This window comes from Oncorhynchus mykiss, chromosome 12, assembly GCF_057628025.1.
Source record: "Oncorhynchus mykiss isolate SJ-2025 chromosome 12, ASM5762802v1, whole genome shotgun sequence".
Classification (NCBI taxonomy): domain Eukaryota; kingdom Metazoa; phylum Chordata; class Actinopteri; order Salmoniformes; family Salmonidae; genus Oncorhynchus; species Oncorhynchus mykiss.
In genome coordinates, this window is record NC_143033.1 from 77301281 (window position 1) to 77319458 (window position 18178).

The 18178-nt window shown below is 44.0% G+C and overlaps 1 protein-coding gene across 2 annotated transcripts; it reads right to left on the minus strand.

Moving 5' to 3' along the window:
• Positions 1-584: 584 nt before the first annotated feature.
• On the minus strand, positions 585-17960 carry LOC110538426 (ribonucleoprotein PTB-binding 1). Of its 2 annotated transcripts, XM_036938387.2 has the most exons (15): positions 17552-17893; positions 15932-15998; positions 15311-15780; positions 7771-7962; positions 7541-7661; positions 6832-6932; positions 6632-6703; positions 6239-6317; positions 5699-5886; positions 5479-5557; positions 5229-5368; positions 4726-4797; positions 4443-4574; positions 2626-2685; positions 585-2525 (listed from the first exon to the last, which is right to left on the minus strand). In XM_036938387.2, exons 1-15 carry the CDS (start codon positions 17864-17866, stop codon positions 2391-2393), a joined length of 2223 nt encoding a protein of 740 aa, XP_036794282.2. In that variant the 5' UTR covers positions 17867-17893; the 3' UTR covers positions 585-2390. The 2 variants fall into 2 exon arrangements, with proteins under 2 accessions (XP_036794282.2, XP_021480920.3); XM_021625245.3 differs by lacking the exon at positions 6632-6703 and having other exon boundaries at positions 17552-17960.
• Between the last annotated feature and the right edge of the window lie 218 nt (positions 17961-18178).

The following is an 18178-nucleotide window of genomic DNA, read 5'->3' on the forward strand; positions in this document are numbered from 1 at the left end:
AACAAGACAAACAACTATCCTCTCTCCTAACAGCAGAAGCCATAATTGGTCAGTTTGTATCTGTATTCTGAAGCCATCTATTGGATCTTTGATTCACTTCGACAATGGTTTCAAAGGCAGCCAATGAAAATTTCAGTTGATGAATAGCAGAATTTGTGGTTTACGAAAGTCTATTAAAACGCAGTCCTTATGCAGACCTACAACCAAAAATGAGTGCTAGTTTGCATGCCAACTAATTGGTATTATAGGGTTGCTTTTGGCCAGTTATTATAACCCATTTGCATGAGTACAGGACTCCAAATGTATTCATTTGACAGTTAAGGTTTATGGAGGTATTGTTATAAATAACATGAACAACCCAAAGGGGGACTGTAGAGAGCCATAAGAGTAACAATAATGTACTTATACGTTTGATCTGTGTTCCTCACTTATGAGAGGAGGCAGGGAGTCTCAGGTGTGGTGGCTGCATCCATGACAACCAAACTTTGCAAGTCAGTGTTGTCCTGAGTTAACAGCATCAAAATGTAACTGCTGTCTAACACAGCCAGCGTATTGACCATGGAAATGAATTGACCACAAAAAGATGAATTAAATAACATTTACTTGCTCCAAAACAGACATATGGCAGTACAGATGACAGAAGAGATGAGCTTCTTGTATTCATGTCATACAGCAGCACATCTGGGTCTATACAGAACATGGGGAAATCTGCCATGTGGCTGCACTTGATAATGGTCACTAAAATATACACTAAGTATTGAGCAGCAGTTTCAATCTTAAAAACAGACCAGAAGCCAAAGATATGATTGAGAAAACAAGAGTTCAGGACTCCGAGGAAATGTTCAAGCTTTAAAGTATGTACACGGCAAAGGGGGGGGGGAGAGTAGTCAAAAAGCCCAGAGGGGGAAGTTGAGATGACAGGGAAAAACTGTTAAGGCGCAAGTGTAATTGCAGTTCCCATCAGAAGTCAAGAGGTAATGGTGATCACAATCAAAATGTCAACCAGATTATTCTTCACAGACTAAGAACTCAATCACTGACCAATCATAAGCTTAATATCCATGCAAACCTCCCGAGGCAGACAGAGTAAACACCTGTTAAGAGTCCCTGGACACTCCCATCACAGTAACACTTCAGATAGGAAGTCAACTTCTCCTGGACTGGTACACTGGATGAAAATTCTACAACTGTCAAGCTTGATTAAATATCAGTTTAGCCCCTGAGGATAAACAGCCCCCCCCTGCTGGTCTACAGGAGAAGGACAGCCACATGGGAGCCAACCTAGCCATGGCTCATTAATAAATGACAGTAGTTAATTCATGTTTAGGCTCTAAGTGGATAGAGGCCACAGGTGTCCCTGCTTACTGTTATAATCTGTAGATATTAAAGTCGGGATAAGGCACAGCAACCATCCCCTCCGAACAAATGAGCGCAAGTCAGGTGCCATGGTGGTTGAGATGCAAATACTAACTCAGACAAAGAGCTCACGTCAACACAGAACACACCGATTTGGCAGAGCACAGGTTGAAAAAAAAAAGAAAAAAGTGAGAACAGAAATTCAACAAACCTGGAGAATTGTGACCCACCTGTGTCCTCCAAGTGCAACACTAAAACACTCAGTGCAGAGAACAGGCTCCCAAATGAGATGGAGGGGTGGAAGAGTGAAGTGTTGAAAACAGCATATGCCAGACTAGTTTTTGGTAAGGCGACAGTTCTTCCAAAGGACGAAAGACAGAACTGCTACACAGATCTAAGTGAATCCAAGTAAAGGCCTGAATCCTGTCCAGACAGTCAGTACATAACCCCTGTAGGAGGAAGGAGCGGGAAAAACACCATCCAATCAAACAAACTAATGAACTATATACAAAAATATTGGGAGGCAAAACGTTTTAAAATAGAAACCCGTTGACACCATCACAACAGGAAGAAAAAGCTAATACAAAATTATTTTAAAAAATAAAATTAAAAAAATAGTGTTCAGCCAACCAATGAAGAGAATACACAGAAGACCTGAAATCAGATTTTACAATTATTTTCTTATAGTACAAGGTAACTCCCAGTTTTTAAACAAAAGGATTTCCTGAATGAAAAAATAACATTAAAAAAAAAGATAAAACTTAATTTACAAGCACACTGAAATCATATTTACAAAAAAAAAAAAAAGAAAACATCAAACTCCCATACACTGGCACGCATTGTTATGTCCTGATTAGCAACAGGCTGCACCCCCAGCGCCCTCCAGGGGTCACTGGCAGGAACACAAGTGAGAGACCACTGGACCACCAAGCCCAAACCTAAAAGCTGATTGGAGGAGCTCCGGGCTGAAATGGAGCCATGAGCCACATCCTGGCTTTTAATTGGCAACTCATACAAGATTTGATTGGTTTCCATTAGAAGATACGCTTGCGTTTCAGGTAGGAGTCAGCATAGTGGCCCCCAAGGCCCTGGGAGTGTTGTCCCACGTAGCCCCCTTCTGGGCTGGGCTCTGGAGACGGGATGAGACGCTTGTGACCACCAACGGGAGTCTACAGGGGGCAGAGACATAACCACTGTCAATGCCATGGTGAGAAATGGGGACAGAACAGGAAATGGCAGACAAACTTACAATGACAGAGGCACACTGACCTTCATCCCCAGACCAGATGCGTGTGTGTTAGAGTGGATCACCGGAGGCATGCCCACAGCCTGAACAGACAAACAGTGTTCAGGGATCAAAACAGAACCACAAAGCATTGGTCTCATCTAAAAGGCACAATATGATTTCCAGTGAAGACTGCCAGCTTGGGTCTTTGTGAGTGTAAAACAAAAAAAAGGAACAAACAGGCACAGTAAAGCCTGATCAACTTCAACTTCGACAGTCCACTCAAACAAAAATATGCAATATCAAATATCCGCATCTGACTACACAGGATTTCGCTACAAAATCTCTGCAGGGCAAGTCTCCGCCATTTTGTTTGTCATTGTTCTGCCAGCATGGCTACTGTGGTTATGCAACAATGCGCGGCTTCAAGCATATCAGATAATGTGTTGCCCGCATTCGTCTGAGTGGACCAAGGACACGCAGACTAAGCCAATCATTTCAATTAACATTTGCAGCCCAACTGTTTCATAACGTTTAGAACGTAAATTGTCCCCAACATGGGTGCTACGCGAGCCAACATGGGTGCTACGCGAGCCAACAGACGTCAAGACTAGAGGTTGACCGATTAGGATTTTTCAACGCCGATAATTGGAGGACCAAAAAAGCCGATAACGATTAACCAGACTATATTTTTTTGTAATAATGACAATTACAACAATACTGAATGAACACTTATTTTAACTTAATATAAAACATCAATATAAAACATCAATAAAATCAATTTAGCCTCAAATAAATAATGAAACATGTTCAATTTGGTTTAAATAATGCAAAAACAATGTGTTGGAGAAGTAATGTGAGCCATGTAAAAAAGCTAACATTTAAGTTCCTTGCTCAGAACATATGAAAGTTGGTGGTTCCTTTTAACATGAGACTTCAATATTCCAAGGTAAGATGTTTTAGGTTGTAGTTAATATAGTATTTATAGGACTATTTCTCTCTATACCATTTGTATTTCATACACCTTTGACTATTAGATGTTCTTATAGGCACTATAGTATTGCCGGTGTAACAGTATAGCTTCCGTCCCTCTCCTCGCCCCTACCTGGGCTCGAACCAGGAACATGTCGACAACAGCCACACTCAAAGCATTGTTACCCATCGCTCCACAAAAGCCACAGCCCTTGCAGCGCAAGGGGAATAACTACTCCAAATCTAAAAGCGAGTGACGTTTGAAACAGTATTAGCGCACACCCAGGCAGCCCAAACGGTTGCATATACCCTGACTCTGCGTGCAATGAACGCAGGAGAAATGACACAATTTCACCTGGTTAATATTGCCTGCTAAACTGGATTAGTAGTTTTACTAGTGATTATGATTGATTGTTTTTTTATAAGATTAGTTTAATGCTAGCTAGCAATTTACCTTGGCTTCTACTGCATTCACGTAACAGGCAGGCTACTCGTGGAGTGCAATGTTAGAGCGTTGGACTAGTTAACTGTGCAGTTGCAAGACTGGAACCCCTGAGCTGACAAGGTGAAAATCTGTCGTTCTGCCCCTGAACAAGGCAGTTAACCCACAGTTCCAAGGAAGTCATTAAAAATAAGAATGTGTTCTTAACTGACTTGCCTAGTTAAATAAAAAGGTAAAAAAAATATTTTAAAAAAAAATCAGCGCCTAAAAATCGGCCATTCCGATTAAATCGGTCGACCTCTAGTCAAGACATCTCCGCTAAGTCTAAATAACAGAGGTCAAACTTTATATTTTATACTCAATCATCATTAGATCGGTTGATTACATTGGGAAGAGGCAGAGGGAAAGTCTAAGCAGCATTGGGGGTGGGTATCAGTGTGGGCCTACCTTGTTGAGATGGCTGGAGGGGAGGCTGCCGGGGCCGGGTGCCACCGAGCTGTAGTAGGAAGACGAGGGCGGGCTGGGGGGGTAACTATAGTGGGAGGAGGCCTGCTCACTGTAGCCGGGGTGGCCAAAGCACTACAGAGACATTCATCATGTTATTCTATGCTGCATGTACAGTTCTACATGCATTGAAAAATGTAAAAAAGACTACAAAGGGGAGTAGAGATAGAAAAGGCAAGAGATGCCTCAGTTTGAAGGCTGGATGTGAATAGTGGAGATGGTTTACCTGCTGTCCGAACCCTGCCAGAGCTCCAGTGTCCAGAGCCTCCTGCTGTTCATACAGATGGCCGAGAGGATCCTGGGGAGAAAGGAGCCAGATGCCATTAAACCTACTGCTCATATAACCAAGACTGTACCGTACACTTAAACCACAGCTTCAAGCTTTTTGGTGGCGCATCTGGCAAGTACATTGTCAAGAGGGCAGTCCCGTGTTTGTGAGGCAGAAGACCCTAGGTTCAAACCATTGTGAGGACAGGGTTGCTAGACAGGGAGAAAGTGGTGCTGATAAGCAGGCCCACTGTGTTCCATCACACTAGAAAAGCCCATGCACTGACCACTGGGCAGCCAGAGTTAGAAAACCCACCGGTGGCCACAATGACCTTAACCAAGACAGCAGTGTCCTCGGATATCAAATAAACATCAATGACCATGCATTCTATCACAACATCAGATCAGCCATGCCAGGCAAAAGGCCTGGACAGTAAAGGTTAGAGGATAAGGGGGACCTACCTGGTGTATTGGAGGGTAGTCTGGGGTGTAGGACTCCTGGTAGCGCAGCCTGTAGTTACAGTGGATGTTCTGTGTGCGCTGGTTGGATGAGTTGCCTAGCGCTGGTCTCTTCCTGTAAGGGTGGGGCCTGCAGTTGGTGCCTGAGTGAAGGACGGCAGGAATGGAAAATGTCAAAAACCCTACGGGTCAGTACTGGGAAGGAATCAGAGTCAAACTTCACAGTATGCAGACAGTAGGAGGGGCAGCTCACCTGATGGGAACAGGCTGTGGACATTGAAGGGGTTCTGGGGAAGATTCACATTGTTGGGAGGGTGTCCTAGTATGGACAACTATTGGAGAAGACATAAAAAATAAAAAATTCATTAAAATTAAATTAGGGGACTTGATGTTATGTAATATGACACAATGACTTGAGCATCCCTCCTAGTAGGGACAATATTAGAAAAGTATACAGAGTATTTGAATCATACCCCAGGTGCTGTAGGCCCCTCTGCCCCCATCACTCCACCCAGGTGGGAGATGGACATGCCCTGGAGAGTGGGGGAGGGGTTCTGGGAGAAGCTGGTGGGAGACTCTCTGCCCAGGGGTCGACCCATAGAGTGGGGGTTTATGGGTCCCATAGGGTCTGAATGGAGGCCCAGGGATGGAACCACAGCGCCTGGGGACAGGAGACAAACACCTTATTAATATAACAAACACCCCATCACTACACAGAGCCCTGAGATCACACAAAGTCAATACACTGAAAATCAATACAACACTAATACAGTAAATAACCTAGATGTAATAAGTACTGGCCAAATCCACTGCATGTGTAAAGAAGCTGTAATGTAAATCACTAACAGACCAGCAGGGCTAGCATAGCATGCATATGCTCAGCATCAATGTAGAGCATTGCTGTATGTGATAAATAAGTCAAACTAGAAACTAGTGAGTAGTATTGGCAGTACAAAATAGACTTTAGTTATGCCAATAAAGTATTTTAAAATGAGATGAATGGAAGGCCAAACCTTGAGGCAGGTCTCCCAGCAGATGGACTCCCTGCTGGAGAGGCATAGCAGCCAGAAGGGTGTCCCCCACCAGTCCTGCCTGTAGGAGACAAGTTAGACACACACACACACCTCAGTGACCACAAGATGATAAAAACAGTCTACATACCAGATATTTACTGAACCAAAAATGTCATCACATTTAAGAATCATGTCAGTCAACAGAATTCACAGTAAAACACTTCAAAACCAAACCATTAATATTACTAGAAAAGCGCCTCAAAAAGAACACAGCAGAAATAAACACTTTCCAGAGGAAGAGCATTTACCAGCTTTGGTTTAGGGAGCAGTCCCTTCACAACAAACCTATATCAACCACACGCACATCTACACACACGCTCAGTGATCACTCACACAGGGAAGTAGTCGATTCTCTTTATTGTGCAGCACCTGAGCCCAGAGAAGATGATTTCCCAAAAAGGCTTGCTGATAGTAGAGGAGAGAATAAAAGTAGGAGAAGTGTGGATGAGGGAGACTAATGAACCAACATAAGAGGGGAGAGGAGCTGGAGGTGAGAGAGGTGGTGAGTATGCAGGGTATGGTGTGCAGGGTACCTGTTGAACTTGTGCCTGGTTCTGGAGGAGGAGCTGGAGCAGAGCAGCAGACAGGGCGGGGTTAGCCAGCAGCGGCATGGTGGGAGCAGCACCAAGGAGACCTGCAGAGAGACCATTTGACCTTAGGACCTGACAACCTATTATTTCACCACGCATTAAAGGTGCAATTATGCATCCTTGTTGCTAAAATTCTAATAATTTGCCTAATTTCAGTTTGTGACAAAACAAGCAAGCATAGAGAATCATTGTGTGACCTAAACCGCTGTGAAATATATTTTCAGCTGGTGTACAAAACCGTAAGCGACAGACACACTATTGAGAAGCATAGAAATTGCGCATATAGAAAAAAAAAACTCTCATTTCCCAGCCTTGCTTACAATGAGAATGACAGATCTTTAACTCACATTCTATGTGAATTTGGTCGGGTCGCCGAAAAAGTTAACCATTGCAGCTTAAAAGCACGTGTCAATCTCATTCCACAGAATTTCCACGGGATTTGGCTCCTCCTTTGTACTTGTATGATGAATTAAGGTCACTAATTAGTAAGGAACTCCCCTCACCTGGTTGTCTAGGTCTTAATTGAAAGGAAAAACAACACTATGCCCACTATGAAATTATTTTGACACCCCTGCTTTAAAGCATTAACACCAGGGTAAGAGACTCATACCATACATTGTCATCCTTTAGGAAATGGCATGATCTTACTCACCTTGTTTCCTGCCCTGGGTGAGGGGGTTGAGCAGCATCTTGAGGGTGGCAGGGTTACTGAGGCCTGTGAGGATCTGCATGGCTGTGGGCTCAGGGAGGAGACCTTTCCCTCGGTTCAGGGCCTGTGGAGAGGGAAGAGGAGCGCCATTCAGAACATTTGTTTTACCACAGTAACATAAGGGAGTAATAGTTCAAACATATGGTCTGGTGTGGCAACCAAGAAGTCTTTACCATGGTCTGGGCAGCGATGAGGGCAGCCAGCATGCTCCGTCCCGGGGGTCCAGGGGCACAGAAGGAGACCCGGATATGGGTCCCACCTAGAGCCCTGCCGTCAGCCTCTCTCTGCACCTGCTCAGCCATCTCTGCCGAGGAGAACTCCAACACAGCAAACCGCCGGAAACTGTCATCCTGGCCCTGAGCCAACTGAATAAAGGAAAATTAAGTTAAATATGCATTCCTTATGCAATCAGTCCAAAACTAATGACTAAGCCTTGGTTCTGCCAAATTCACTACATTCACTTCATTCTGTTTGCCATTGAAATAGGTTTACACAGAGAATTCAGTAATATTAAACTTCTTGACATTGTGTGGATGGTGTTTTTAACAATGATTCCTTTCTACTAATTGCTGTATGGAAAGTTGTATTTGATACGATGGTAGAGACAGTAGGTGGGATTAAACTGAATCATGCCCAGTGGCATTCTGTAATATAAAGTAGAGAAAATACTTCAGATTTCATGTCCACATTTCTCTAGTTTGCCACAGCTACGACTGGAGTCTCAACTTTTAAAAGCAATTACCAATCAATGATCTAAAAAAGAAAAGTAGTAATGAACAATGTATCAAGACCAAGTGAGCTATGGAAAAAAAATCATGAGCTTCATATTCCTGAGTTAACCTGTCCAATAGTTAAATTGCCTCACTCGCACTATTACACAACAGTGTTCTGCCAGACCTCAAACTACTGTGCCCTATAGGTATATGAATGAGTGTATGTGGTGCCAAAAGGACAGTGCTGTCTCGTTCCAGAAAGGCCTGTAGGGCCAGAGGCCTGCTGACTGACACCACCTGGGAGTCAGGTGGTCATCACCATAGAAACCAGCAATGCTCATTGCTAAAGAAGCAGAGTGGCCACAGGAAAAGCAGGTCAAAGGTCAGGTCAGGACTCGAAAGCCAGATTCATACAAAATAGTCAATCCATATCCACCTCCTTTATATGGAACTTCCCAAGACCCGGTCATCACAACAGATGCCCCATGTTACATGATAACACAGCTCTGCTACAAGGTTCAGATGGTTACCTCAAACAGATGTGTCAAACACACTTGCTCAGTGTAAAACAAAAGCAGTTGCCAGTGTTTCCCCTACATGAACTTAGCAGCATTCCACCACCATTCTTAAATCGTGGCGATCCACTGAAAAAAATGGAATATATAAATAAAAATAATTCAGGATGGTAAAACGTTCAGTGTAAACTTAAACCAGACAAAGTATGTAGACAAGACAATAGAGCTAAACTACACTGCTCAAAAAAATAAAGGGAACACTAAAATAACACATCCTAGATCTGAATGAATGAAATATTCTTATTAAATACTTTTCTTTACATAGTTGAATGTGCTGACAACAAAATCCAAAATCATCAATGGAAATCAAATGTATCAACCCATGGAGGTCTGGATTTGGAGTCACACTCAAAATTAAAGTGGAAAACCACACTACAGGCTGATCCAACTTTGATGTAATGTCCTAAAAAAAGTCAAAATGAGGCTCAGTATTGTGTGTGGCCTCCACGTGCCTGTATGACCTCCCTACAACACCTGGGCATGTTCCTGATGAGGTGGTGGATGGTCTCCTGAGGGATCTCCTCCCAGACCTGGACTAAAGCATGCGCCAACTCCTGGACAGTCTGGATGGAGCGAGACATGATGTCCCAGATGTGCTCAATTGGATTCAGGTCTGGGGAACGGGCGGGCCAGTCCATAGCATCAATGCCTTCCTCTTGCAGGAACTGCTGACACACTCCAGACACATGAGGTCTAGCATTGTCTTGCATTAGGAGGAACCCAGGGCCAACTGCACCAGCATATGGTCTCACAAGGGGTCTGAGGATCTCATCTCAGTCCCTAATGGCAGTCAGGCTACCTCTGGTGAGCACATGGAGGGCTGTGTGGCCCCCCAAAGAAATGACTCACCCACCGCCAAACCAGTCATGCTGGAGGATGTTGCAGGCAGCAGAACGTTCTCCACGGCATCTCCAGACTCTGTCACGTGCACAGTGTGAACCTGCTTTCATCTGTGAAGAGCACAGGGCGCCAGTGACGAATTTGCCAATCTTGGTGTTCTCTGGCAAATGCCAAACATCCTGCACGGTGTTGGGCTGTAAGCACAACCCCCACCCGTGGACGTTGGGCCCTCATACCACCCTCATTTGTGGCCTGCTGGAGGTCATTTTGCAGGGCTCTGGCAGTGCTCCTCCTTGCACAAAGGCGGAGCTAGCAGTTCTGCTGCTGGGTTGTTGCCCTCCTACACGTCTCCCGATGTACTGGCCCTTCTCCTGTTAGCGCCTCCATGCTCTGGACACTACGCTGACAGACACAGCAAACCTTCTTGCCACAGCTCGCATTGATGTGCCATCCTGGATGAGCTGCACTACCTGAGCCACTTGTGTGGGTTGTAGACTGTCTCACGCTACCACTAGAGTGAAAGCACCGCCAGCATTCAAAAGTGACCAAAACATCAGCCATGAAGCATAGGAACTGAGAAGTGGTCTGTGGTCCCCACCTGCAGAACCACTCCTTTATTGGGGGTGTCTTGCTAATTCCCTATAATTTCCACCTGTTGTCTATTCCATTTGCACAACAGCATGCGCAATTTATTGTCAATCAGTGTTGCTTCCTAAGTGGACAGTTTGATTTCACAGAAGTGTGATTGACTTGGAGTTCTTGTGTTGTTCAAGTGTTCCCTTTATTTGAGCAGAGATAGATATATATATATATATATATATATACACACACACACTGGAGCAAAAAAGTATTTAGTCAGCCACCAATTGTGCAAGTTCTCCCACTTAAAAAGATGAGGCCTGTAATATTCAACTACGACAGACAAAATGTTTTTTTTTTTACAGAAAATCACATTGTAGGATTTAATGAATTTATTTGCAAATTATGGTGGAAAATAAGTATTTGGTCACCTACAAACAAGCAAGATTTGGCTCACAGACCTGTAACTTCTTTAAGAGGCTCCTCTGTCCTCCACTCATTACCTGTATTAATGGCACCTGTTTGAACTTGTTATCAGTATAAAAGACACCTGTCCACAACTGCAAACAGTCACACTCCAAACTCCACTGTGGCCAAGACCAAAGAGCTGTCAAAGGACACCAGAAACAAAATTGTAGACCTGCACCAGGCTGGGAAGACTGAATCTGCAATAGGTAAGCAGCTTGGTTTGAAGAAATTAACTGTGGGAGCAATTATTAGGAAATAGAAGACATACAAGACCACTGATAATCTCCCTCGATCTGGGGCTCCACGCAAGATCTCACCCCGTGGGATCAAAATGATCACAAGAATGGTGAGCAAAAATCCCAGATCCACACAGGGGGGACCTAGTGAATGACCTGCAGAGAGCTGGGACCAAAGTAACAAAGCCTACCATCAGTAACACACTTCGCCGCCAGGGACTCAAATCCTGCAGTGCCAGACGTGTACTGGCTTTAGCACGGGGACATGTCCAGGCTCGTCTGAAGTTCGCTAGAGCATTTGGATGATCCAGAAGAAGATTGGGAGAATGTCATATGGTCAGATGAAACCAAAATATAACTTTTTGGTAAAAACGCAACTCGTCGTGTTTGGAGGACAAAGAATGCTGAGTTGCATCCAAAAAACACCATACCTACTGTGAAGCATGGGGGTGGAAACATCATGCTTTGGGGCTGTTTTTATGCAAAGGGACCAGGACGACTGATCCGTGTAAAGCAGGGGTGTCAAAGTCAAATGGATGGAGGGCCAAATAAAAAAATCAGCTACAAGACGAGGGCCGGACTGTTCGAATGTTCATTGAAAAATTTTTAAATGACGCATATAGTCTAGTGAACCTAATTGAACCTACTGAAAACCTAACAAATATATTACAATATGATCAGATAAATAAAGCAATATTTTCTTATGGCTCTGTCAGTAATCTTTAATTTTCAACAGACACAAAAGACAAATTTCCTTTATATAAATATCCCCATAACATGAACATTAAATGAAAGAAACCGGTATTCAAGGCACCATCAGTAGACTATATTTTCTATTTTAGCAAAAGTGGGCTAAATTTACTTAAGAAAAAACAATAATAGCAATTTTCTATCATCCACTCAACTGAAATATTTTTAAAATATAATTGGATTGAAATACAAAAAAATAAAGTGCAAAAATCTATTAATCAAAAACACTTTGTTTAAGGAGAAGTAACATGCAGTGAAAACAAATATTAAATTTTAACTTTTAAACTTGAACTGAGTAAAAACTCTAAATATGTGATTGCACAGTAATGTTCACTTGTTTGAGGTTGAGGGTGATACTTGGTGGTGTCCCATCTTTTCCACAAGTTCATCAATGTTCGGGGTAAGGCTCTGAGCTGAAGAAATCCTCAGAATTGAGTGGAGGTGTTCAGCAGTAAGTCGACTTCTGTGTGATGTTTTGTTCAGGTTCATCAAAGAAAACAGTTGTTCACACAGGTATGTGCTGCCAAACATAGACAACGTTTGAGCAGCCTGGATGCGCAGCTGGGGCATTGTGCCGGGGAGGAAACGGGCGAACTCCGCAGCACCCACTGCCGCATATTTTGCCCTCAGTGCATCATTGCATTGGAGGTCAATCAACTCCATTTGGAGGTTTGGTGGTGAGCTTTCCACGTCAACAGCAAATGGGTTACCGAGCAGTTCCAACCTGCTTTTTTGTGCTTCAAAGTCAGCAAATCGGCGTCGAAAGTCAGCGGCAAGCATACCTATTTTATCAGCCAACTGTGTGCTCGGGAACGCACTGGTAGAGAGCTTCTCTTTCATGGTCTGGCAGCTGGGAAAGTGGCTCAAATTTTCTTTCCGCATCTGCGTCTCCCACAGAGTCAGTTTGGTTTTAAATGCCTTCACTGTACTGTACATATCAGAGATGACACGATCCCGACCCTGCAGCTGCAAGTTTATTGCATTCAGATGACTCGTAATGTCACACAGAAAAGCCATTTCACACAGAAACATTTCGTCTCGGAGTTGTGTTGTGTCTTTCCCTTTGCTGTCCAAGAACAGACAAATCTCCTCACGAAGCTCGAAACATCTTTGAAGCACCTTTCCCTGGCTTAGCCATCGCACCTCTGTGTGATAAGGCAAATCACCATGCTCCGTTTCTAACTCCGTCAGAAATGCCTTGAACTGGCGGTGATTCAAACCTTTGGCTCTGATAAAGTTAACTGTGCGCGTGATGATGCTCATTACATGCTCCATTTTCAAGGCTTTACCGCACAACGCTTCCTGGTGTATGATACAATGATAAGCTGTCAGCTCACCTGTCGCGTTTTCCTCTTGCATCTTTTCCCGTATCTTCGCCACCAGTCCGCTCCTGTGTCCACACATCGCAGGTGCTCCGTCGGTTGTCAAACCCACGAGTTTTTCCCAAGGCAGCTCCATCTCATTTACACATCTTGACACCTCTTCATACAAATCATGCCCCGTAGTTGTGCCATGCATAGGACGTAAAGCCAAAAACTCCTCTGTCACGCTTAGGTTGGAGTCCACTCCGCGGATGAAAATTGACAACTGGGCAATGTCAGAAATGTCGGTGCTCTCATCCACAGCCAAGGAATATGCAATAAAATCTTTTCCCTTTTTCACAAGCTGCTCTTTTAGATTGATGGACAACTGGTCTACTCTCTCGGCAATGGTGTTTCTGCTCAGACTCACATTTAAAAAGAGTTGCCTTTTTTCTGGGCAAACTTCGTCACAAACTTTAATCATGCAGTTTTTGATGAAATCCCCCTCCGTAAATGGCCGGGCTGATTTAGCGATCTCTTCTGCCAAAATAAAACTGGCCTTGACAGCAGCCTGGCCTTGTGATTTGGCTTTTTTGAACAGAGCCTGTCGAGATTTGAGGCCTCGTTTTAATTCCTCTGCCTTTTGTAGCCTTTGTTCCATGTCCATATTCTTGTTTTTGTCCGCGTGTTTCGTTTCATAATGTCGTCTCAGATTATACTCTTTCAGTACCGCCACACTTTCTCCACACAGAAGACACACAGGTTTTCCAGCTACCTTCGTGAACATATACTCCGACTCCCACCTTGTTTGAAACCCCCGGTTCTCAGTATCCACCTTCCGTTTTGCCATTTTTGATGGGTATCTGAAAGTTAATTTTACTGTGATGCTGACGACTGCTGTGCCAATAAATATTGAAATGAAGCAGCCTACTGCTCGGTGCGTCACCTTTGCATTGTGGGAAATGTAGTATTGGTGCGTGTAAAAGATCTGCGGGCTGCCGGCTTGCTGCGGGCCGGTTCTAATAATAAATCAAGATCATCCCAGGGGCCGTAAAAAACCTTCTTGCGGGCCGGATGTGGCCCGCGGGCCTTGACTCTGACATATGTGGTGTAAAGGAAAGAATGGGGCCATGAATCGTGAGATTTTGAGTGAATCCCTCCTTCCATCAGCAAGGTCATTGAAGATTAAATGTGGCTGGGTCTATCAGCATGACAATGATCCCAAACACACCGCCCGGGCAACGAAGGAGTGGCTTCGTAAGAAGCATTTCAAGGTCCTGGAGTAGCCTAGCCAGTCTCCAGATCTCAACCCCATAGAGAATCTTTGGAGGGGGTTGAAAGTCCGTGCTGCCCAGCAACAGCCCCAAAACATCACTGCTCTATAGGAGATCTGCATGGAGGAATGGGCCAAAATACCAGCAGTGTGTGAAAACCTTGTGAAGACGTTTGACCTCTGTCATTGCCAACAAAGGGTATATAACAAAGTATTGAGAAACTTTTGCAGGTGACCAAATACTTATTTTCCACCATAATTTGCAAATAAATTCATTAAAAATCCTACAATGTGATTTTCTGGATTTTTCCCCTCATTTTGTCTGTCATAGTTGAAGTGTACCTATGATAAATTACAGGCCTCATCTTTTTAAGTGAGAACTTGCAATTGGTGGCTGACTAAATACTTTTGCCCCACTGTATATAAAACCAAGATCTTTAAGAACTAACAAGCAAAGTAAAAACAGTCCAGGACAATCTAAAATTCAAAAAAATGTCATGGCGTTGGCCATCCATTGATTTTGTTATACGTTTGCGTCATCCAGATAGCGTAAGAAAATTGTATAAGCAATGGCAAAGTGTATAATAGCTCTAAAACTGCTCATTTTCTCTGCCCAATGGCAAAATGTGTAGAACTGCAGGACATTAGCTTAAAACCAAATGGTGTTTGAGGCCAAGAGGGCCTCTAATACCGTGCCATTAGCCATGCCCACGCTAACTCTGCCACCACTGCTTAAAAAAAACCTAGAGGGAAACAGTTGGAACAGCTTTCATGACAAAAGTTAAAAGTAGTGTCAAAAGTACAAGCAGGCATGTTCTGCTTACTACTAGAGTATACTGGAGCCACAGATTCAAATTTAACTGAGAAAACCTACTAGATACTATTCATGAGAGCCAGATACACATGTTAAATCCTCTGAAAATATCAGAGTAAGTTTGTGTGAGAGGGCGTTGGAGTACCTGTCCGCATGTGACTGACCTGGCAGAAGATGGGTGCATGCGTGTCGGCCAGGGCATTGCTGAGGTCCTGGGCGGTCAGCAGGCTGGGGGGCAGACGGTCCACACAGAGACACCTTGAGTGCAGCAGGGGGTAGGTGAGGGAGCCCACCTCAGTCCAGTGGACGTACAGCATCCTTGAGCCCAGCTGCTTCCCCAGCAGCTCAGACTTAGCCCTAGCCGCAGAGTCCTTCTTCATGTACTCCACGAAGCCGTAGCCCTTGGAGTGGCCAGTGGAGGCGCTGTGGACCAGGAAGCAGCGCTCTAGGTTGCCGAAGGGTCTTACCAGCTCCTCAAACTGCTGCTGGGAGAAAGCGTGGGGCAAGTTGGCGATGCACAGCAGCGCGTCGGTGGGCTGCAGCTGCACAGAGATCTCCCTCTCCCGGAGCATGTGCTGGTGGAACTCTTTGATGGCACATTGTGCCTGCGCCCCATGGAGCAGTGTGATGAAAGCTGAGGGAAGAGAACATGAGCTAAGACCTTGAAGAAATATGTGGAAGGTTACATTGCTCAAAATAGGAAGAGAGTTGAGGAATCTGTCTAGCTCGGTCAGAGAGCCTGCTGCATCCAATTAGTCTTACATTTTAGTCTTTGTTTTACTTACCTGTTCCCTTGTATTTGTCCACAAAGCAGTACTTCAAGTCATAGTTGCGCAACAGCTCATGAACCTCCTGAAAGGGAGAAAGTGTGGTTAGCTACAGTCAGCATTTCCCCTAACATTTTTAAAAGCCCTCCTTGGCCAGAGATAATTTTGCTTTTTCCCCCTCCTCCCCCTGCAATTGAACACATCTTGCCTGGGCTTATGCAGTGTTATGCCATTTGAGTGACTCAAACATAATGCCATTTTAGATTCTCCCTATCTAGTTTTTACTTTTGTGATTGTTGGTTCTATCACATTTTTGGGCATGGAAGCAACGATTTAGCAGTGATAGCCCACCGCTGCTAAACTAATAACTTAACCTAAATGAATACCATTACCTTAATACATTAAGGTGTCATTCTTCTCCAACTACCACAACACTTAAAATGTGATATTCCCAGATTAGTACAGGTCTACTTTTAACCATACAATGGTGTAGTATTGTAGGCATAAATTAAGCTTAAAATTAAGTGTTAAACACTACAATCACTTGAGAGCATGACAAACGAATGTGATGTGTTAACATCCCTAATCTAAAGCATCTGTTGTGTAGCTCCGTCTACTATTATTCACTGACCAGCTTGCCATCATTTTTGTGAGGGGGGGGGGGGGGGGGGGGTCAAAACATGTTGCCATCAGTTTTTCGAAATGTCCAATTAGGGATAGTGTGATATTGGCAAGTGCTTTCCACAACAATATATGAGTATACACCATCTGTAGTGCCAAAATGCTCATCAGTATTGATTAAAAAAAATAGAATGATTCCACAACGCTTTGCCTGTTCCACAAACGAATCGCAATGCTGTCTAGCATTTTCTGAAAGCGGCTACGTTGCCTCTACACCTTCAACCCTTTGTCACTGCTACTCACGTTCCCATCTCGAACTCCCAATATGCACCAGGCAAACAATGAAACGCGCACAGGCCACAGTTCCCCACGAGTCAAGCATGTTCCAACTTTTTTTTTTTACAAAATGTTCCAGGGACATGAAGTTTGTTTCAATGAGGGAAATTAACTGAAAATACTTTAAAAACGACACTTTTGAACCAGTCACAATGCATGTCAATCCATAGCCTGACAATTACTGGGCAAAACAAAACAAACAGTTTTGCTAACGTTAGCAACTAGCATTGCCTTTCCGCACGAGGATTTTAATTCTGCACTTTCAACTTGTCCATCAGCCACGCGTGATGCTGGAGTGGGCAATTGCAGCCAGGCCGTGAATAACCACCAAACATCACCTACCACGTCCTAGATAAACGTTGAGGTCTCAAAGTTTATTCGCGACATAATTAGGAAAGACAATTAGTCGTCAGCAAAGCATTGTTAGTTACTAGGAAACGATGCTAGCTAACGGTAAGAGAAGCTAGCTAGAATATAGAAATCACCAAAAGCCAGCGAACCCAGTTAAATTACTGGTAAAAAAGCTAGATGTCAATTTCATCGCAAGGGTATGGTCAGTCATGTTTTATATTTATTAGATTCAACAGCTGCAGCCTGGGCTTGACATGATCTGATGCAATTACTGACCCGCGTTAGATTTCTAACGCTTGTGAAAACTAAAAGAAAGTTTAGGAAACTTACCTGATTGCTAACATCGGGTGGCAGGTTTTTAATTATGATTTTCCGGCGATTGTAAAACTCTCGACGAGTTCTGTCCAAGCGACTCTCAATCTCTTCAGGGCTAAGCGTCGTCAACTCTTCATCGACCCTTCGCTGACACTTGTTGTCCGATGATGCATCCCCATCACTGGGCTCGAGTTCGGGATCCCTGGACACCCAATTCTCGTGTTCGACAGCGGGGTCATAGTTTTCGTGAAATGGACGGCTAGCGAAATTGGGCCCTGCATTTGGATTTTCTTCTCTGGCAACTGCGCTAACGGACGCCGCGGCCTCCATCACTGTTGCTTGGGAAGTTTTCTGAAACTGACAACATCGTCAGATTTGAGCAGTTTAAACAATACACACATGGGCGCAACTCGGTTTCTAATTGGACGAGAGAATGCATTTTTTTATAACACGTCATGAGCGGGGCGGGTAGTTGTACTGTTGCTTGCCTGTCATATATCAAAACCAGTGATGCCCACTGCAAGTTCCACAAACCCACATGATCCAGTACATTGAATTGAATTACCGGTATGAAAATATGGAGAAAATCACTATATCATTTCTGATTCAATAGAAGTTTAGGTATTTTCATTATATTCAGCT